The sequence below is a fragment of the Bufo gargarizans genome, chromosome 7 (genome assembly GCF_014858855.1).
Source record: "Bufo gargarizans isolate SCDJY-AF-19 chromosome 7, ASM1485885v1, whole genome shotgun sequence".
NCBI classification, from domain to species: domain Eukaryota; kingdom Metazoa; phylum Chordata; class Amphibia; order Anura; family Bufonidae; genus Bufo; species Bufo gargarizans.
The window spans coordinates 202,638,706-202,661,589 of NC_058086.1; the positions used below are offsets into that span (position 1 = coordinate 202,638,706).

The 22,884-nt window shown below is 45.1% G+C and overlaps 1 protein-coding gene across 1 annotated transcript; it reads left to right on the plus strand.

The window, feature by feature from the left end:
- Positions 1-599: 599 nt before the first annotated feature.
- Positions 600-22,286, plus strand: PPP4R2 (protein phosphatase 4 regulatory subunit 2). Its single transcript, XM_044300785.1, has 9 exons — positions 600-888; positions 5,167-5,248; positions 9,218-9,388; positions 10,798-10,891; positions 14,546-14,583; positions 17,693-17,767; positions 18,123-18,263; positions 18,901-19,163; positions 20,003-22,286. Exons 1-9 carry the CDS (start codon positions 855-857, stop codon positions 20,311-20,313), a joined length of 1,209 nt encoding a protein of 402 aa, XP_044156720.1. The 5' UTR covers positions 600-854; the 3' UTR covers positions 20,314-22,286.
- The last annotated feature ends 598 nt before the right edge of the window (positions 22,287-22,884 follow it).

A 22,884-nucleotide genomic window follows, 5' to 3' on the forward strand; every position in this document is an offset into this window, starting at 1 on the left:
GCCCTGTCAATCAAAGTGCAGGGGGCGTAATAGTTGCAGAGAGAGCTGAGCCTCTAGGTGTAATGGTAACGCCCCCGTTGCTCCTAGAGGCTCATTTGCATATAATAAAACAATTTTTCTCAGCAATGCGGGCACATATGAACATGGGACCAACACAGATGCCTTCAGCTGCCAAGTGCACATGTAACAGGTCAGCCAGTGTCATAGGGACAAAACTGCTGACAGATGCTCTGTAAGTGACCCCCACCCTAAGGTGGTTAATAGAGTCAGATTTGACTTTTCTGAAAGATAAAGAAACTGGACAGGTAGCCATAACCTCAGTTTATTCTGTTTTGACAGCAGGGGATGCTGGGTGTTGTAGTTCCATCACAGCTGGCGCTCCACTGGTCGCAGGACCCAGTAACACCCAGTGCCATGGTGGGAAGCAGGCAGGTCACAGAAACCAAGAGCTCCAGCTGCTCAGACAGCCATGACGTCATTGGAGAACCACCAATCACAACGCAGCCGGCTAGAAAAACTACGTGCGCGCCCCTCTCCTCTGACGTGCGCGTTTCCGCGACTCTCTCTGTAGAGAAGCGCGCTGCCGCCGCCTCCTCCTCCTCTTGTGCGCGGTCCCGGTGACGTCACGAGCGCCATATTGAACGAAGGCTTTCGCTCCTCGTTCCTGAAGCTGTTTCCGCCTCTGCCGTTGTGACTGTTACCGGCTACGGCAAACTGCTGAGCTGTTATTCCTGTCAGAAAGAGAAGAGCTGGAGACCCCAAACCGGGGTTACGTGGGGTCTCCTGGTTCTGGAGGCGAAAGTGTGCCACAGAGGCTCGGGAGGCAGCCGGTGTGCGACAACCCCCTTCCGGCCATGGACGTCGACCGGCTCCAAGAGGCTCTGAAAGGTCAATGTTCTTCTCTAGTCTCTGACTGTGTGGTAATGGGAGCAGAGGTAGTTGGGGGGTCTTTGCAGTGGCAGGTGGGGAGGCAAGAGGGTCCACAGGGTGGTTGGGGGTACGAGTGAGGAGGATGGGGGACGTGAAAGCTACAAGATGACTGGGGGGGGGGGACGTGAAAGCTACAAGATGACTGGGGGGGGGGGACGTGAAAGCTACAAGATGACTGGGGGGGGGGGACGTGAAAGCTACAAGATGACTGGGGGGGGGGACGTGAAAGCTACAAGATGACTGGGGGGGGGACGTGAAAGCTACAAGATGACTGGGGGGGGGGGGGGGACACGAGTGCCAAGGTTATGAGGTGGTTGGGGGGTAGGAGTGCGGAGGTTACGAGGAGTTTGGGGGGGGGGGATTATGAGGTGGTTGGGGGGACTCGAAGGCTGCGAGGTCATTGGGGGAAGACATGATGGCTATTAGGGGAAGGAACTCGAGCGCAGAGAAGGTTACAAGGAGGTTGGGGACGAGAGTGCGGAGGCTAAGTTGGGGTGGACGCGAGCGCAAAGGCTCCAAGGAGGTTGGGGTGGACGCGAGCGCAAAGGCTCCGAGGAGGTTGGGGTGGACGCGAGCGCAAAGGCTCCGAGGAGGTTGGGGGGAGGACATGGTGGCTATTAGGAGAAGGTTACAAGGAGGTTGGGGACGAGAGTGCAGAGGCAGTTAAGTGGGGGGCACGAATGCAAAGGCTACGGGGAGGTTGGGGGGACGCGAACACAAAGGCTGTGAAGTTGGGGGGGAAGCAAACATGGAGGCTATAATGAGTTTGGGGAGACTCGAGTACAACTTTTATGAGGAGGTTGGGGGGGGATGCGAGTGCAGAGACTGAGGCGGTTCGGGGCGCAAGCATAAAAGCTACAAGGTGGATGTGAGTGTGGTGTCAAGGAGATTGGTGGATGCGATTGAGAAGACTACAAGGAGGTTGGCCGGACTCGGGCATGAAGGCTATGAGGAGTTTGGGGCAATGTGATTGTAGAGGCTGCGAGGAGGTTGGTGCGGACGTAAGCGTGAAGGCTACATAGGGTGGATGTGATTGCAGTGGCTACAACATGGTTGGGGGGGTGCTAGTGTGGAGGCTGCAAGGTGCTTGGAGGGGGATGAGGAGGTTGGGAAGATGCTAGTGCAGAGGCCACGTGGGGGTTTGGGGTACTGTGGGAAATCCTGTCTTCCAACGATGTAGACTGCTAACTCTGTGTGCATGGACCCCGCTCTGGGCCAGTGGTGTCACATTAAATACATTTCAATTTTTCTCCTGCTGATCAGATAAGGGGTCTCCCCTTTAAGGTCTTGTTCAGGATTAGGGTCCAGTTACACAGGCTGACCTCTGGGCATAGCAAGTGACGATGGACTATATAACAAGTGAACTGGTGCTTGTTTAAAGGGGTTTTCTGAGACTTTAATACCTCAGGATAGGTTATTGGTATCTGATTGGTGGGGGTCGTACACCTGGGACCGCCGATCAGCTGTTTGAGAAGGCAGTGCACAGTGGCCTTGTTATAGCTTTGCCTGGGTTATGTGATGTCACTTGGCTTAGGTTCATTTCAGACCCATTGAAGTGAATGGGGCTGAGCTGGGATACAGTGTACAACCGCTATACAATGTACGGCGCTGTGCTTAGTGCAGCGGCCTTCTCTCAGCTCGCCAACAGGAGCGCCAGTGCTTTCTCAAACAGCTGATCAGTGGGGGTCGGACCCCTACCTATCAGATACCGATGACCTATCCTGAAGATAGTTCATCAGTATATAAGTCTTGTAAAAACCTTTTTAAAGAAGACCTGTTGCGTCTCCTGTCCGTAAAATGTTTAAAAAGCGCTCTTCATTATTAAGTTTAGGGCGTCGCGCTACTACATTGCGCTGAATGATGGTGAATGGGAGCACGTTCCAGCCTGCAGAGTGAGGCTTGCAGTCTTGGGGTACCTGCACACGGGCGCAGTAGATTTGCACAAATTTCTTTTGCGTTTCGGTGCCCAAACTACAATTTCGAATAATGGATTGAATAAAGAGTGAAATCCGCAGCTAAAACTGCAAACCTAATTGACATATTGCGGATTTCTGCATCTGCACAGAAAACCGTAAATTGTGCATGAAATTTATTTAATCTCATACCCTTTGCTGGTACAATACTACGCTGCTTTTTTTTTTTTTTCTGCACGGGAATTCGTTCGCAAAAAACTGCATGTATTGCGCTATGTGTGCGTGTACCCTTAATGTCCCTTGGGCACACATTGGCGTGTTGCTCTAATGATGATGATCGGCCCGCTGCGCCTGATTAGAAGTTCTGGTCTTGCAAAATACATGTTTGGTTCCTGGTCCACTCTTGCACTCCTGTGATCTGGTGAATGCAGGACCCTAGTGGTTCGTTTGGACTTACCACTAGTACGGCGAGCATTTGTACGGACAAGTCTGCCCGAGGGTGCAGGAAGCTGACCTTTAATTCTGGTCTGGACGTACAGGAGCCAGCGTAGACAGAAATGTGTGCGCTGCGCAGAGCCGCGCTGGCTGACTTGCCCGGCTCATCCAGTTTTCTGCCCTACTTGGAGAAGGGTTCAGCTTAATTGTCAGTCTTGCCAGGGCTGGTAGGGCACGGTTAGGGGGGAGCTATGTGAGGGCACTGAGCAGGGTGTGCCGCGGTGCTGGGTGTGATTAGACTGTGCTCCTGGGACACGAGCAGTTTGATAATGGTTGTCTGCAGTATTTCCAGGGTTTCTGCCCCCACCCTCTCCCAGCACGACCAGTACAATCCAGCCTTTTGCCGTCACAACCTTCAGCTGCTTCTATTTCATTCCTGACTGGGAGAAATGGGAGGGGGAAAAAAAAAGCAGAGCGGCGTCTGAATTCCTTCAATTCACAATAAGGCTAGGTCTACACGACGACATGTGTTGCGCGACATTTTGTTGCACCAATGTTGCGCGACAATTTTTATAATGATAGTCTATGGTGTCGCACTGCAATATGCGACATGCTGTGACTGCAACACGACAGTCACAAAAGATCCATTCAAAATTTATTTTTCCTCGCGTCGCAGTGCAACACCATAGACTATCATTATAAAAATTGTTGCACAACACATTTTGCAGTGTAGTTGTGCCCTATGTGTTGCGCGACAAATGTCGTGTAGACCTAGCCTTAAAGGGAACCTGTCACCGGGATTTGTGTATAGAGCTGAGGACATGGGTTGCTAGATCACCGCTAGCACATCCACAATACCCTGTCCCCATAGCTCTGTGTGCTTTTATTGTGTATAAAAACCGATTTGATACATATGCAAATTAACCTGAGATGAGTCCTGTCCCTGAGATCAGTCACGTACAGGACTCATCTAAGGTTAATTTGAAGAGAAAGCAGCGTTTGTCCGTCCAATTCACTTGACCAGACGGGAGACGTGCCATAGAAGTGAAAGGGGGCAACATACTTGTAATAATTGTGACGGCGAGTAGTAAGCATGCAGCCACCAGAGCGTTTGGTAACTCGAGGGTATGACTGTCCTTAGGTGGCTATGTCAGATGAAGTTAAGCCGTTCCAGTGGTTGGACATGCTGGATTTTTGCATGGCACAGATTGTAGCAGATTTCTAGGTACGGGACTGTGTGGTGCAATGTTTGGTGCTTCTCGGAGAGAATACCTTAATAGCATCTGATGGAGCGTTGCACTTTTTCCCCTTTTTGGAGTCATACAGAATAATAAAATGAGCTCTACATGCACCTGGGTGAAATAGAAGGCACATGGGGGGGGGGGGGGGGGTACAGTAGGGGCCTATAGACGCCTGAGTGCACGTGACCGTAACGTGGCCATGAGCCCTTGGGGGTATGGCAGATACTTGGCAAGTGTGAATGAGCGTTCTTATTGCACAATTGTAACATCATGCTTAGAATTTCAATTAATTATTGTCGACTATGGATTTTTTGGCTTCGGTGCAATTTTTTTCTCTTGATGTGATTCAGACTGGTTTCATGGAGTTGGTTAAGATTGGGGGCGAACTCGCGGGAGCGCATTCTTGACATCTACTTTCCCAAGCAGGTTGCCTTTCACTTTTCATTTGACATTAGCGCCTCTGTTGGCGGATTGTGGCAGCGGAGTCCTTCCTCCTGCCTGCCGCAGTGGCACATGGACAGTCCAGGTGTCATAAGCAGAATCGGTACTAGAATGGAAGCCTAGTGTGAAGACCTAGAGCTAAAGTAAGAATTTCAATGTCTGACCATCATTGTAGCTCAATAATTTTTTTATTTTTCTCTTTTTAGATTTTGAAAAAAAAGGGAAGAAGGAAGCATGTCCGGAACTGGATCAATTTCTTAGCCATGTAGCGAAAACCGGCGAGACCATGTAAGTGTGGTTGGGAACGCCGCCGTCCTGTCTTACGGGATTCCTCTCAATTTGTGTCATAGTGACATGTCAAAGGTTTCGAGTGGTGGGCTTCTGGGTGCTGAGACCACCACTGGCAGAAGCACTCGGCTGAGCACTGTACCCTTTTGTTTTGGATTGGTTCTCAGAGCGAGCAGTATATGGATTCATATAAAATCCATTCACTATCAATAGGCTTAAGCGAGTCGAGTTTCGAATCATAGATCCAAGGTCGATTCGTTCAAAACATTTAGTTTTTAATGCTGTTTCCGTACAGCATTAAAATGTATTGGCTCCAAGGAGCCAAACTTCATTGAGCGAGACTTCGGTGAATTACTGGTATTCATATCTGCATATTTAAAAAATAAATAAATAAAATAGGAATCCGAAGTGGGCTTCACTACTGGCGGGTACCTTGGTATTTTTTTTTTTAAGTGCGCAGATATGAATACAGTAGTAATTCATCGGTCTCTCACAACTTCAGGCGAGATTAAGTTTGGCTCCACAGAGCCAATACATTTTAATGCGTCAAGGTTTTGAACTAATTGACTTTTGATTCGCTGAAGCCTATCGATAAAAACGTACACCACTTTCAGGCGAGCCAATCAGTACCGTAACCGAAGCAGTTGGGCACAGCGTTAAGTTGAATGTTCCTGCTCCTTTTGTTGGTGCTTGTTGAGGTCTCAACACCAGGACGCACACTGATCGAAATGTCTGGTTGGTCACTATGACATTTCAAAAGCTTGTTAAAATGCTAATGTCATCCGTAGATTGCATGGCGGCCTTGTAAGTTTGCACAGTGAGCATCATGGAATTTGCTGTTTGCTGTGCCCTCTTGGCTCCCATTGACACAGGCTACAAAAATTGCAAGAGACCCAAAGGGGGAAGCACTCGTAAGCCCTTTACTATAGCCAACTGAAAAAAATGCCTTGGTGTTAAACAGGCAGGAAGTGCCTCAACCCATATGCATATATATACTGGGGAGCAAATCCTACACTTGTGGCCTGTTGCTAAAAAAATGCATACAGTGGAGGATGCCCGCAGCGGACCACAAGTACCACAAACGACATCCTACACAAGATAGCAATTATGTGGATGTGATAACCAATATAATAAAGACAGGTGCACTCTACGGACTTACTAAACCCTCAAACTGATGTTAAAATTGAGAGGTTAGCCAACATATCCTACCTACTGTGGAGGACATGTCTGAGCCAGAGCACTGGCCCCAGGTATTGCCCATACGGCTCAGGTAGGTGAGTGTTAGGACCCGAGCTACTTGAGAAACTTTGGTGCGGTGCTCGGGCTCAGACATGTCCTCCACAGTAGGATATGTTGGCTAATCTCTCAACTTTACTGTAGCCATCAGCAACTGGACCCTTACCGATGAAATCTCCTGACTGCGTATTCGTTAGGGGTTGTGCCCCTTTAGACTGGACTTATTAGCGGGCGTCCTACCTCCCGACAATCTAAATTTGACCAATCGCATTCACTGTAACACAGATGTGCACATGAAGTCACATGAAAGGCTAATTCAGCGAGTTTGTGTAGTAGGATGATTTGGTAAATTGATGTTTTCTACATGGAACTGCAGCATTTATATATAATAACTTTGAGAGGGAATGTGAAGGTGTGGGGAGGAACGGGGTTTCACAATTTCTCTGCAGCAATGAATAGTTTGTTAATATGTGTATAGAAATGGGGGTTATGTTTATCGAGGAGGGAAATAAAGAAAAAAGAAAACCTGCTCTCAACCTCTGCAGAAATATCCTGAGGAATGTATTGTGTAATATTTTGGCTGCAAAATGCCATTAAATATAGTTTGCTGTATAAACCCGGCACTAGATCATATAAATAGTGTGAGATGAATTGGTTTTTTTCTACATGCTTGGCCCCTGCTCTGATACAAGCTTTAGAGGAGGCTGGGACTTGCCTCTCACAGTATGAGGCCACATTCACACTTGCACATTTTGCATTCGGATATGTAGGACAGAGCAAGGCGTAGGTCCAAAGCTCGGAAGTCGCTCAAATCTGGAAATCTTTCCTTTTTATACTTCATCTAAATTTCGTTCCTGGATTTGAAATACTGCTGCGACCTGAATAACCGATTGTGAATAAGGGTAGGTGAGGGGGCGAGAACGTGAGGGGGTAAACCTCTGGTAACTGTCAGTGTGAAAATGGACAGTGAAGCTTATGCTGGAGAAGTATCCCATAGGACAGAATCGATTCCAACGGTTGGAAAACTAAAGCTGACAGCGTTTGTGGACGGCCTGCGGTGCTCAGTAGTTATCGCTGGGGAAAGATGCAGCCACAGAGTTACATATGAATGGTGGTCCCTATAATACAGGGTCAGCAACCTCCATAAGTCTTAGGCTACTTTCACACTTGCGTTTTGGGCGGATCCGTCATGGATTTGCAAAAACGGATCCGTTACAATAATACAACCTCGTGCATCCGTCGCGAACGGATCTGTTTGTATTATCTGTAACATAGCCAAGACGGATCCGCCATGAACTCAATTGAAAGTCAATGGAGGACTGATCTGTTTTCTGTTGTGTCAGAGAAAACGGATCCTTCCCCACTGACTTACATTGTGTGCCAGGACGGATCCGTTTGGCTCAGTTTCGTCAAGCGGTCAGCAAAACGCTGCAGGCAGCCTCCAGAGCGAAATGGAGACTGAACGGAGGCAAACTGAGCGGATCCTTTTCCATTCAGAATGCATTAGGGCAAAACTAATCCGTTTTGGACAGTTTGTGAGAGCCCTGAACGGATCTCGCAAATGGAAAGCCAAAACGCCAGTGTGAAAGCCTTACCCTATCTAGAAGCGTGGTGCTGCATGGGAAATGTGTGCCTAGACCCAGCCCTCGCCATGACAGCTGATTGTCAGAGGCTCGAGAAGCCGGGCTTGGGTCTTTGTGGAACAGCCCCTTTAACTTGGATAAATCTGTGCTCTTAGAGACCATCTCTGTGCGATCCTCTGTCACTACCCGGCTCGCAGTATAAGCCTTCCTGGAGCCTTGGCTCTGACTGAGCTCTGTGTTCTTGTGTAGTGAAATGTTACTACACTGGATCTCATCCAGAATTTGCTGAGCAACAATGTCTCTCACCCAAAAATGCCTTAGTATGAGCAAGCTGGATGATGGGGAGTAATGTGCTCGACACAAAGTCTGCAAGTGTCCTTGACTGGCTGATCCTGTCAGTAAATACTGATGAAAACAGCTTTACTGACGCTGGCACAAGCAGAAAAACGTTTTCGGGTCTATTCACACGTCCGTATGCGTTTTGTGGATCCGCAAAACACGGACACTGGCAATGTGCGTTCCGCATTTTGCGAACCTCACATTGCCGGCACTCTCATAGAAAATGCCTTTTCTTGTCCACAATTGACGGACAAGAATAGGACATGTTCCGAAGTGCGGATGTGGACAGCACATTCCGGCGCCATTGAGAATTAATGGGTCTGCACCTGTTCCACAAAACTGCAGACCCATTTTGTGGACGTGTTAATGGACCCTTAGGCTACGTGCACACAACCGTTCCGTTTTTTGCAGTCCGCCAATCGCATATCCTCAAAACACGAATGGCGTCCGTGCGTGTTCCGTAATATGCGGAACGGCACAGACGGCCTTTAATATAACTGCCTATTCTTGTCCGCAAAGCGTTGACAAGAATAGGACACGTTATAATTTTTTTTTGCTGGGCCACGGAACGGAGCAACGGATGCGGACAGCACACGGAGTGCTGTCTGCGTCATTTGCGGCCCCATTAAAGTGAATGGGTCCGCACCCGATCCGGCAAAACTGCGGCTCGGATGCGGACCAAAACGGCCGTGTGCATGAGGCTTTAAACTGAGTTTTGCCGTTATAAGCTGTGAAGTTCCACGTTTTGTCTTGTTCAGCTGTTTCTGCCCAGTTTAGTTGAAAACAATCTTTCCTTTTGTTTCCCCCCCAGAGTCCAGTGGCCTCAGTTTAAAGATTACTTCATGTTCAAACTTGAAACGGTGATGGACGACTTCAAATCAGCTGCACCAGAGCCCAGAGGGCCACCCAATCCTAACGTGGAGTACATCCCCTTTGATGAAATGAAGGAAAGAATACTTAAAATTGTTACTGGTTTTAATGGGTATGTAACATTTGACTTGAATTTCAATAATTGGATCAATTATTATAAAAATGCCATAACACTGGGGTAGGGTCACGATGTGAGGTGGATGGTCCATCCTGACCTCTTCTGATTGCTCAGTGGTCTCGGTTAGACTGAGTCTACCTTTGTGAAAAAATAATACGTAACTTTTATTTTTCTCTTAAAAATAAGTGAGACAATAAAAGTAAAAATTCTTTAGTACACACTTCCTTTGTTGAAGGGAGGGTTTTTTTTTTTTCTTTGTAGTTGGCCCTGTTCACCTCTCATTGAATTGCGGTGGGATCGCCTAACAGGATTCTCTTTGCTTGAGTGCTCCACAACTGGGGTATGCCATTACCTGTCCTCTGGGACACCCACCTTCAGCACTGTTTTAACAAATGTGCACCCTTCGCAGTTTTTTACCTGCACAGCGATGCATGCCCTTTGTCCTTGGAATCGTGTGGCCCCAGAGGTCAGGCTCCCCACCGATCGATCGTAAAGTGATGGCATATCCTAGGAAATTGCTAACCAAGGAAACAGGTTTTCTGCTAATCTAAAGCTGGGCTACTTTACTAAAGGGTTTCAACAGCACTGCCTTTAACCCCTATCATCTTATGGAACTAGTGCAGGCCATGTGACCGATGTATGGGATGTCGCTAGCCTAGAAAGAGGAGCTCCGCATCCTCTTCAAACAGCTGGTTGGTCAGACTTTCACCAGTCAGATATTGATGACCTATCCTGAGGACAGGCCATCAATATAACAATCCCAGGCTTCCCCTTTAATTTTTTATTTAGTCATGTTTGACCTTTTGGCTTTCAAGTTGTTGTGAAACTACAGCTCCCAGCATGTCTTTGTAGCAACAGCTTGAGAACCCTAGCTGCTTTTTTTTTAATCTGTGTGATTATAATCATAAAAACTTGGCTTTGGCAGCATTAGCTAGTATTGCACAATACTTCAGAGCAACATCACAGCTGTGTTCAAGGCTTTGGACTGAGCCAGAAACCTTATTTTATTTCCGCTTGTCCCTCACGTACAGCCGATGGTTATGAGCGGTGTACAGCAATACTGTAGATTAGAGAAAAGGGTTATCAAGCTGTAGAGCAGATATCTTCAACCCGTGAATCTCCAGCAGTTAAAAACAATAGCTCCCACCAGCTGCAAGATGTCAGAATGCTGGGAGTTGTAGTTGTGGGATTGCCATGAAGCCGCACTTTGGAAACAAAGCTTTTGAGTAGCTTTGTTTGTCTTATGGCCTGTTCACACAAGAGTAATCAGCCTGACACGTACAGCATTCTACTTGCATGCATCTTCCCATTCCTGATCTGTTTATACTTTGTCACCACCAGTTTTCATCAAGCATATTTGCATACATTACTATTACTTCTAATCTTGCTTTCTTCTTTTGAAGGATACCGTTTACTATTCAGCGACTTTGTGAGCTAGTTACTGACCCCCGGAGGAATTACACTGGCACCGACAAGTTTCTGAGAGGAGTGGAAAAGGTACTTTTTTTTTTTTTTTTTTTTTTTTTTTTACTGCTTGGCTTTAATACCTACGCAGGAACATTAGTTGACCTCTCCAAAGTCCCAAATGTTTAACTGGGAACAATAGCTTAAAGGGTTTTTTGGGTAATTAGGATTTTTTTTATGCAAGTGTCTGTAGCCTGTGCCCTGAAACAAGTGCATCTTCTGTTTCAGAGGGCAGGCTACAGGCACTTGTTTACGTGCCTTCTCCGCACCACCTCTGCTGTGTCCATGTTCCGGGCGCTGCCCAGTTTTCTTTCAGCGGTGCATGGTCAGTCATGTGCACAATTCCAGCCATAATAGAAGTCTATGGGCTGCATAACAGATCTGTCCCGTTTCCGTTATGCGGGAGAGGATTCCCCTGCATAATGGAAACGAGACGGATCCGTTTTGCAGCCCATAGACTTCTATAATAACGGAATGCCTCTAAAGACATTCAGTCGTAGAACTGCATTATGGTCCGTGGTAACGAAATCCATAACGCAATTCTGCTTTTTACCACCAAACGAAGCGTGAACGAATTTCTAAATATGAAATTTGCTCATCTCTTATGTATTTTCGGTATCGGGAGCAGGCTGCAGGCACTTGTTTTAAAAATCATACCATCACAGGAATGTGGACATCGGTCTAATAGGCACATAGTATGGAAATTAAATATGCGTCATATTCACCATCTTTAGGAAAAACAAAATAATACTGGTCTCTATGGAACCCGAACTACCTAAACACCATACCAAACAGATTTTCCCTTAACTATAGATGATTTTCTAGACTGATGTTGATATTATTTACCTGTCATATTTATTTTATAAAAATGTATAATAACTAATTAATACTTAAATGCATGTGTGTATATATGTACACTACTGTCCTTACAAATATATTATGCATAAATATGATGACAAATTGTGTGCATGTAACATGGGTACATACACATATGTAGATAGTCCAAGATGAATGGATGTGTGTGTGTGTATATATTATAGATAAATGAAAATGTGTGGATGCCTGTGTGTACAATTGTAGTCTTGCGTTTCTACACGCAAACACACATATTCAAAATGTTATTTAGCTAAATTATTTAATGCCTGTGCAAAGTCTATAGTATTAACTCCTATCGACATGTCCAACCTACCCCTCTTTCTTTTATTAACTTTAATATCACATGAGTGATAATTTGTGACTAATATATGGATAAATAAATGAGACATTCACAGATGTATTTGTGTATAAGTACACACGTGTGTGTGTGTGTGTGTGTGTTTTATTTTTTTTTTTTTTTTTTTTTTTTTAAATGGGGATAGAGATGGATAGATATTTCACACAACTAAAAACTGTCACAATGATTAACTATTTTACACTCGCTAAGGCCTCTTTCACACTTGCGTTGTCCGGATCCGTCGTGTACTCCATTTGCCGGAATTACACGCCGTATCCGGAAAAACGCAAGTGAACTGAAAGCATTTGAAGACTGATCCGTCTTCAAAATGCGTTCAGTGTTACTATGGCAGCCAGGACGCTATTAAAGTCCTGGTTGCCATAGTAGTAGTGGGGAGCGGTATACTTACAGTACGCGCGGCTCCCGGGGCGCTCCAGAGTGACGTCAGAGCGCCCCATGCGCATGGATGACGTTTCCATGCAATCACGTGATCCATGCGCGTGGGGCGCCCTGACGTCACTCTGGAGCGCCCCGAGAGCCGCACGGACGGTAAGTATACTGCTCCCCCGCTCCCCACTACACTTTACCATGGCTGCCAGGACTTTAGCTTTTTCTGAATGGTTACCATGGCTGCCGGGACGCTAAACGTCGGATACGGCAATGCGCCAAAACGCCGTTTAGCTTAAGGCCGGATCCGGATTAATGCCTTTCAATGGGCATTAATTCCGGATCCGGCCTTGCGGCAAGTCTTCAGGTTTTTTGGCCGGAGCAAAAAGCGCAGCATGCTGCGGTATTTTCTCCGGCCAAAAAACGTTCCGTTCCGGAACTGAAGGCATCCTGATGCATCCTGAACGGATTTCTCTCCATTCAGAATGCATTAGGATAAAACTGATCAGGATTCTTCCGGCATAGAGCCCAGACGACGGAACTCTATGCCGGAAGAAAAGAACGCAAGTGTGAAAGAGCCCTAACATTGTATAATTCAATCGCTCTATTTACCAAATTAAGAAAATACGAAGAAACTGATATAAATGTTTATTATCAAATGTTATACAAACATATGAAATATAACCTTGTAATACACACTGCCTGTCCCAAAAAAAAGGTCGCCACCTGGATTTAACTAAGCAAATGGTTATGAGCCTCCTATTGGATAATTACTGCATTGGCGATTTATCTTTCAGCTGGCAACAAGTTTTTTAACCCCAACTGGTGCAATGAGTTGCTTCTCATTTCTTAAAACAACCATGTCGAAAGACACATCTCGTGGTCGTGGAAAAGATTTTAGTCTGTTTGAGAAGGGTCAAATCATTGGCTGCATCAAGCAGAGAAAACATCTAAGGAGATTGCAGAAACTACTAAATTGGGTTAAAAACTGGAAGGATAGTGGGGACCCATTGTATTGGAGGAAAAAATTCTGAATGATTGGCGATCACTTAAACGTTTGGTGAAATCAAATCGAAGAAAAACAGTAGAACTCAGGGCTATGTTTTAATAGTGAAAGTAAGAACATTTCCAGACGCACAATGCGAAGGGACCTCAAGGGATTGGGACTGAACAGCTGTGTAGCCGTAAGAAAACCACGAATCGGTGAGGCAAACCAGAAAAGAAGGCTTCAATTTGCTAGGGAGCATAAAGATTGGACTCTGGAGCAATGGAAGAAGGTGACGTGGTCTGAGTCCAGACTTACCCTGTTCCAGAGTGATGGGCGCATCAGGGTAAGAAGAGAGGCAGATGAAGTGATGCCCCCATCATGCCTAGTGCCTACTGTACCAGCCTGTGGGGGCAGTGCTATGATCTGAGGTTGCTGCAGTTGGTCAGGTCTAGGTTCAGCAACAGTATGTGCTCCAAGAAGGAGGTCAGCGACTACCTGAACGTACTGAAGGACCAGGTTATTCCATCAATGGATTTGTTCTTCCCTGATGGCACGGGCATATTCCAAGATGGAAATGCCAGGATTAATCAGGCTCAAATTGTAAGAGTGGTTCAGGGAGCCCGAGACATCATTGTCCCACATGGATTGGCCACCACAGAGTCCAGACCTTAACCCCATTGAGAATCTTTGGGATGTGCTGGAGAAGGCCTTGCACAGCGGTCAGACTCTGCCATCATCAATGCAACATCTTGGTGAAAAATTTATGCAACACTGGATGGAAATTAATCTTGTGACATTGCAGAAGCTTATCGAATCAATGCCACAGCGAATGCGTGCCGTAATCAAAGCTAAAGGCGGTCCAATGAAATGTCAGTGTGTTTGTGTTTTTTTTTGTTTTGTTTTTTTTCTTCTTTTTTTTTAGGGACTGTGTGTGTAGATAGATAATCTCTCTCAATCATAGCCCAGCAAACAGAGAGGATATTCTTTAGTTTGTGTGTTGTGAGAATATTCCCATACTGAGTTGTCTTTGTCTAAGTTTCCTATGGGCTGGGCGCATAAGTATCAGGAATAATGAACATTTTTTCATTTTCTTTTACAGAACGTCATGGTTGTAAGCTGTGTCTACCCTTCTTCTGAGTAAGTGTCATTTCTTAAAACAAATTAGGTTAAAGAAGTCTTGGTGGCATGTTTAGTAGCGTCGTAAACGGGGAAATAAGACTATAATGCCATCACTGCAAAAACCCTGTCTATGGGCTGTTAATATTACAGGATGAATGGGGCTTACCCGCACTGCCAGTCATAGTGCAAGGCTGGCACACTGCTTTTGGGGAGAGGGAGGGGAGGTGAACTTTTTTTTCCTTTTTGTTTTAATGACCGTTTTAATACAAGCGGTTTAAAAATGGTAACCTCGCTAGATCTACCTCTACTCATTCCCATATTTCTGGAGAGAGGAAACTGGTCGGACATTCTGTTTGAAAGAAAATGTAGCGTGCCCTAAAAATGGGACAGCAGGTTGATTTTGCGTTATAGCTGTTGAACAGTAGGTCCCTAGGATACAGTTGGTAGGGCACCTGTACTATGGTTCAACCCTCTTATTTGAAGGCCTCGTACACTCAGTAGAATGTCGTAATATTGTGGGTCCTGAAGAATGTGTGTAACCGTAATCCAAGTGCATATGAAAAGCAAAACGCTGTGATCAGATTTCCATTCAGATGCACCTGATGTCAGTCTAAGCACGCTGAGGCAGATTTACTAATCCTTTCTAAAATGCGGACAACGTAGTGGCTCAGCCTGGATGATAAATTTGGTGAATAATTAAACGTTTTTGTCTAACATTACACCAACTTGTGTACTGGGTTACTTGGTGCCAGAGTTTTGTGGCAAAATTTGTAGCTTAGTTGCATCTTAACCCTTTAAGGACCCATGACATAGCTGTACGTCATGGGACCGATCATAAGCATGGCTCCCGCTCGCATGTGCTGCGGGCGCCTAAATCCACAGGGTTTCTGCTATTTTAAATAGCAGAGACCTGCGGCACATGTATGCGATCAGCCATAAGGCTGATCGCATATATCTTACCCTTCAGGTGCCGTGGTCAAATGTGACCACTGCATCTGCACAGACCGCAACCGGAAGTCGCACACTTCCAGTCCGGTAACAGCTTTTCCCGGCTGAGATCGGGGAATCTGTTACCTTGCACTAATTGACCGAAGCCTCAAGCAGGCTTCAGAGTCAATTTAGATTTATATATCAATACAGGCCACTAGGTGGCAGCCTTGTATTGATATAGTGCAAATTAAAGGGAGTCTGTCACCACATTTTAGCATGTTAGACCGTTAAAATAGGGTTATGTGATCTACCCAGAACATAAAAACGGTACCTTTTGTTGTAGAAAACTGACTTTTCTTTTTGCCGAAAATGAACTTATAAGATTATGTTCTGAGCCCTCAAGTGCCCAGGGCGGTCTCTCAATCCTCGGAGCCCCAGGCAGCACCTCCTAAACGGCTCATAACCCCGCCCTCCGTGCGCCTCTGCCCGCCCGTTTACTCCCCTCCCCTGTCCCTTTCCACTGTGGCTGTGCGGTCCAAATCGTAGCGGGCGCATGCGCAGTAGGTATTGCGATGCCCTGCCAGGAGCGGGCATCGCATTGCGCATGCGCCCGCTACGATTTGGACCGCACAGCCACAGTGGAAAGGGACAGGGGAGGGGAGTAAACGGGCGGGCAGAGGCGCACGGAGGGCGGGGTTATGAGCCGTTTAGGAGGTGCTGCCTGGGGCTCCGAGGATTGAGAGACCGCCCTGGGCACTTGAGGGCTCAGAACATAATCTTATAAGTTCATTTTCGGCAAAAAGAAAAGTCAGTTTTCTACAACAAAAGGTACCGTTTTTATGTTCTGGGTAGATCACATAACCCTATTTTAACGGTCTAACATGCTAAAATGTGGTGACAGACTCCCTTTAAGTCTTCAATGATGGCTATTTAGCCATTACTGAATGGGAAATCGAATGATTGCCAGTTATTGTCACCCATGGTGACTTAAAAAAAAGTTTTTACAAAAATAAAAAAATCTAAAAACCTAAAAGTTCAAATCACCCCCCTTTCCTTAAAATAAAAATACTTAACCAATGAAAAAAATAAACATCATGGGCATCACCTCGTGCAAAAATGCCCATACTATTAAAATAATATTAATGGCATACGGCAAATGGAGTTGCGGGAAATAAAATAAAAACTGCCAATTTGCAATTTTTTTGTCACTTCAACTACCCAGTAATTTTTTAAAATAAAGTGATCAAAAAGTCGCACACACTTAAAATTGATATCACTGAAAAGATCAGATTGTCCCGCAAAAAATTAGCCCTCACACAGCCCCGTACACATGGCTACAAAAAGTTATAGGGGTCGGAATATGGTTATGAAAAAAAAAAAAAATTTCCTCCAATGGTTTAAAATTTTTCTTTCAGTATTAAAACGCAAGAAAAATTATACAAGTGTGGTATCGTTGGAACCGTACTGACCTGGAGAATGAAGATAACAGGTCAATTTTACCGCATAGTGTACAATGTAAAAAAATAAAAATAATTTTTAGAATTGCGTTTTCCCCCCAATTCTACCCCATTTGGAATTTTTGGCCCCGCTCGCTACTACATGGTATGCAATCGTAAATGGTGCCGTTAGAAAGTACAACTTGTCCCGCAAAAAACAAGCCCTCTCATAGGGCTATGTGAATGGATAAATAAAAAAAAAAAGTTAGGACTATGGGAAGGCAGGGAGTAAAAATGGAAAATCCCAGGGTCCTTAAGGGGTTAAATCATTTCTCTTTCCATCGGTCCCTTTGTCTTTTAATTCAGGCACATTATTTTTTATTTTTTTTTAACTTTATTTTACACAGATGTCTAAAACAAAATGCAACAAAATAAACCCGAATTCATCTGCTGCCACACCGGCAAGCGTGTCCCATTAGATTAGTGGTTATCTTCCTTTTCACCAATCCGCTCCAGCACATTCACTTTTATTCGATGGGACTGGTCGTGCAGCATTTGCAGTCTTAACGTCATGCAGATTCTTAGTAAAATGTGCTTGGTTTTGGAGCATTCGGAGCCCCTGCAGCCACCATATCCCCCTTCAGTAGATTACAGAAGACTTTAGTCTAATTCCCATTTACAGACAGTGGTGACGTGCAGACTGGTCTCAAGCAGTTGGTGTTTCACAGTTTAAAATCTGATTATTTTTTTTTATCTTGCAGGAAAAATAATTCAAGTAGCATAAACCGAATGAACGGTGTGATGTTTCCTGGAAACTCCCAGAGTTACACTGACAGGTATGTAGCAGCAGCGACAGAAAATCACCATGTCAGTTTGTCTCCTGTCCGTTCCGCTTGGCTTTTTCCAGAGCGATTGACTATCAGACTTGGACAATGTAACATAATAGCGATAGCCACCAATGTCTGTCACAAGATAACACCTTTTATTCTCTAGGGCAGCACTTATAGACTGTTCTAACACCCCCCTTCCCCCATTCAGATCAAATGGAGCTGTATATTATATACCTGTAATGCAGATCCCCTGTATTGCTTTAGTGGAGGTGTGTACTTTCTTTTACTACTTGACTGAACTGCTTTTAATTAGTTTTTTGCACCAATGTTTTAAAAGCAAATGCGCAATCTTGTCTTGCAGATCGAATGTTAATGGTCCAGGAACCCCAAGACCACTGAGCAGAACAAAGCTTTCCGTCACAAGTCCCATGACAACTAATGGTTTGCCTGATGGTGGCGAGAACAAAGACTCTGAAGTACAACAGAAAGACGAAGCTGACAGGTTAGTAATTGCTGAACTGGTACACTTGAATATGGCCGTGTAGTTTGTACCGACATCTCTGGAGCAGGAAGTTTTAAGCTTCGTACGAACGCTCGTTCCTGATAATCTGCTCGTGTATAAGTTCCACACATCACCCCATGAGCATGCAATCACCTTAGTCACCTTAGTGTGAACAGCGATCTGCTGCCCAGAAACAATGACTGTGTATGAGGATGAGCGATGGCAGTAGCCATTGCGCATCCTCATACAGTGGAGGTGATCGCTGCATGTAGATCCAGCTCTTCACCTCCACTGAGGAGCAGGCATTTATCAGGGGGTAATGCTTCCTTCCCGATCGCCTGCTCCCTCGGGCTCTGTAAATCCAGCATTAGACTTCTAGTATAATGGGGTCAGTCACATAAGAATGGTGTAATGCTCAGATAAAATCTCAATATAAGAATCACCCCAAACTCTTCTCGAACGAGGGGTATATGAATACAAATGTGCTACACCGGTTCCAGTTTGCAGCCTTGACGCGTCCAGTAGTTTGCATTAGTTCCCAGTCTGATGCACAAAAGTTACCCAACAATAATTGAGTGTTTTGATGAATCACTGGATCGGTCCCATTGTTAAACTTTACAATGACTTGTCTCTGCAGCGATTCCCTGTCCCCAGATGAAAGTTCTCCGTCCAGTACTGTAAAGAACAAGCATATGGAGGAAGATGCGACAGAGAAGCATGAGGTAAAGAGACTGAAATTCGACACAGAAGAGGAAGAGGAGGAGGAGGAAGAAGAGCAAACTGCCACCTTGGACCCTTCTTCCAGCCAGTCATCCAGTGAAATGCCTGACGAAGCAGAAGCTGTATGCACAAGTGAAGAGGCAGAGCAAGACGGTTGTGATACAGATCTTACTGCGGAAGGTGGGGGACTATCCTGTGCACTGTGGTATATTGATTTAATGCTCAAACGTGCTGATATGCAGGTTATATATTTAGTCAATGATATGCATGGCTAATGGTGCTGTCAAGGGATAATTGGGGGTGCATAGATGTGCCGATGATGTTGATAGTTATCCATACACGTGCTAGGAAAGTAGGTTGGTGGTCTATCGTCTAGTGGGCGTCATCACCAGGAGACAGGTGATTGTTCAGCTTTGCCCCAGTTATGCTCAGAACAGCGCTAGTGAAGCTGGCATCTAAAGCTCACAGCCTTGGGATAGACCTCTTATGTAGAGCCCTAATGCTACATGCTAATATACCTGTAGCTTTTTTTTTTTTTTTTTTGCTCTTGAATATTTATGGCTATGTTAAAGCTGCCAAACTTGCTTTTGAGCATGTTGCTTTCATTCACTTCATCTGCATTAACGGGGTATTCAGTCTGTTAAAGCGATGGCATACTGTAAGGATATGCTACCAGTTTGATTGAGGTCCAATCTCTTGGGCTCCCAACTGGTCCTGAGTGAGTAGGCTGTAGTGTTATTTTAGCTGTGTCCCTTTCACAGTTTTTCCATGCGCAGCAGCCACCCATTGCTGTGAATAGTGGTGGCCACGATCACCTGCGGAGCAGGTGGACGCGGCGTCACTGTCACATACTTGGGAAGGCAGCCCTAAATCAGTGCTGCAATCCTATGCACCGGATGATAGTGATATGCCATCGCTTGACAAGATGGGAAATCTCCCTCTAAGCACATGACAGAAGCCTCTTCTGAGGGACCCAGAGTTCATTTCTTCTTTGTCATCCTCATTTGTGTTCTCTGCAGAATCTTTAGTGACCTCAAGCGAATCTGCGGCCGAAGAGGCCGACAAGGAAACCGCTGACGACGTGTGTGTAACTGAAGAGACCCCCGAGGAATCCCATCACATGGAGCAGTCTGAGGCGTCCGAACCTCAGGTCAGCGAGAGCACAGACGAAGCCGAAAGCACGACCTCGACAAGTGAAGCCGACTCGGAGTGCGCTGAAGCTGAGCACCCAGAAACTTTTGAAAAGACCCCTGAAATCCCTTCTGAGTCTCCCATGGATAACAGCGAGGAGGCCACAGATGTAGCAGACGAACCTATGGAACAAGACTAACTCCACTGACACCTAGAGACGCAGTATTTTCCAGACAGTTCTGTTTTTACACTGTATACAAATTTTACTTAATAAAACCGGACCTTTTAGTTTTACAAAAGGCAGATTGTGAAAAAAAAAAACACACAAAAAAACCCTTTTTTTTTTTTCTGGAATAGATACTGAGCTTTATTCACCCCATGTCAGAACTGTGAATCTCTCAACCCTTCAGGTTCTGTTCACCGCTGACTTGTTCATTTGGTCAAATCAGTGGTTTGTGTATAGATTAAAATGTGTTTTTTTTTTTTTTTTTTTTTTATTCAGAAAGGTTTTTAAACTGGAAGGTGTTTTTTTTTTTTTTTTGAGGATTTTCCACTTTTTTTTGTTAGAAATGGAAAAAAGTAAGCTCTAGGGCGTCTTGTCCCTGCTTGTCATTGAAGTTCATTTCAGCTAAACTTTAGACGGTGTTTTTTTTTTTTGTTCCTTATATATTTCATAGGAACCTTGTTTCCTCTCCACACTAATTCCTATGGCAGTGAATGTGTTAGTCTTCGCTTTCCTCAAAACCTTTGCCTTCTTAACCAAAATGAAATTGCACCTGACTTCTGTTTGTAGAAAAGGGGGCATGAAGGGCATCAAGTGCGCCCATGTTGGAAGCTGGTATCATCCAGACGCAGTGTTGGTTCACTATTCAGTCTCGTTTTACCATTTTGGGAATGTTTTTCCTCTACACTTTTTTTTTTTCTTTTTGTATGCACTGATGTCCTGTGCTGCTTCATGCACTTCACAGAGCCGTGTGGCGGCAGACCGGGTCCTCGCGGTTCTATTTAGCACCGTATAACGGTGACAATCTCCTGCAGAATCACTACTGTAATAAGCCTTCCAATGGCGCATTCCACAGTTAATATCGGAGGCATGTGGAGATAACTGAGGGCCTCATCCATGTCATTGGGTGCCATATTCTGGTTCTGAGCAAGTTGTCTGTATGGACCGGTGGTACATAAGACCTTATTAAACCCCCCGAAATACTGTGATTCACCATATTCTCGGTCAGGGTATTGTGAAGATGTAGCCCTCTCCCTGGTGTAATCAACAAATCCTTCTCTGTACCTGCTGTGAGGTTTCCTGTAGCCAACAGCGTTCCAACAGAATTTTGAATGCAGCTTTGGGTGTGAATGGAGTAGAACACCTGATGTAACTGTGCATGCAGAATGTAAGGTGACGATTAAATCTGAACCTGCAGATTCTATTAGATATCACTTGATAGTGCAGATCTCTACTTCGGAAGGTTTTTGTTTTAACATTCCAAGAAACTGAAGGCCTTTATATTCTTCTGTCTTTTTATTTTTTTTATTTTATTTATGATGACGTGCGCTCTTTCGCTCCTGCTCTGGGAGCAGTCACAGACCAGTCTCTGTCATGTAGATACCGGCAAACCTGATTTAATAAAACACTCAAAGGGTACTGTCCTCGACTCCAGCCGTCTGTATATGAATGCCGTGAGAGCGCTGATCCTTCTCCGTATGTACCCGGCCTGAATGGCTGACCTTCCGGAGACCGTCGGGATCACCATGATGTGTAAAACTTTCCTTTTCCAAGTAAACTTTTTTTTTTTTTTTTTTTTTTTTTTTTTGTGTTCTCCTCCTCCAAACTTTGCCTTTCTTGACAGCCAGCGATGAAGACCATCTTTCCACCTGCTTCAAAGCAAAGCACAACCCCCCCGCCCTCCGCTCTTTTAACATCACGCCATCGGTAACGGAGCGCCCGATTCCTGGCTGCAGAGTTTCTACCTGTTTTTTTTTTTTTTTCTCTTCAAACGTAATGGCTTTTTTGATATTTAGAATTTTTAAATTTCGGTAAAAGTAGATTTTGTAGGACGTAACGAGTGTTCACTGCCTTTGTGGAAACGTTATCTAATTGTATAATTTCTGTGTGTAAAACTGAATGCTTTGGGCTTTCAATACAGTATTCATATGAAGCAATAAATATTTATGTTATAAGTGACGGAGTACATTTTTATCAAATCTAGATATATATTATATATGCACCTAAATTCTCAGAATGAGTGCAAGCTGCTTTATATGAAGGCCTGGATGCCAGTGTAAATGAGCCCGAGGTCTCTGTAAAGTGGGTTGTGTGAGATTAGAAACAGCGCCACCCTCGTCCATAGGTTGTGCCTGACGCTGCTGCTCGCCATCTTGTAGGCTGTGCCTGGTACTGCAGCTCAGCCCTATAGACAAAATAAAAATATTATACATCTCATTTAAAAGGCTAGGTACACCATAATAGTTTTAGTTTTATTGCAGTATTTTTTTTTTTTTTTTTTTATTACATTTCTTTTTTTTCAATTACATTACTACATTAGGAATCTCGCTCTAGATCAGGGAGGCTCAACCTGTGGCCCTCTAGCTGTTCCAAAACTACAACTCCCAGCATGCCCTAGTATCTGTAGGATGTCCAGGCATACTGGGAGTTGCAGTTTTGGAACAGCTGGAGGGCCGCAGGTTGGGCATCCCTTCTCTAGATGACTAGCTGTAATGTTAAGGGGGTGTAATAGAGTTGTAGGCTTCAGTTCACACTCAGTTTCTGTCA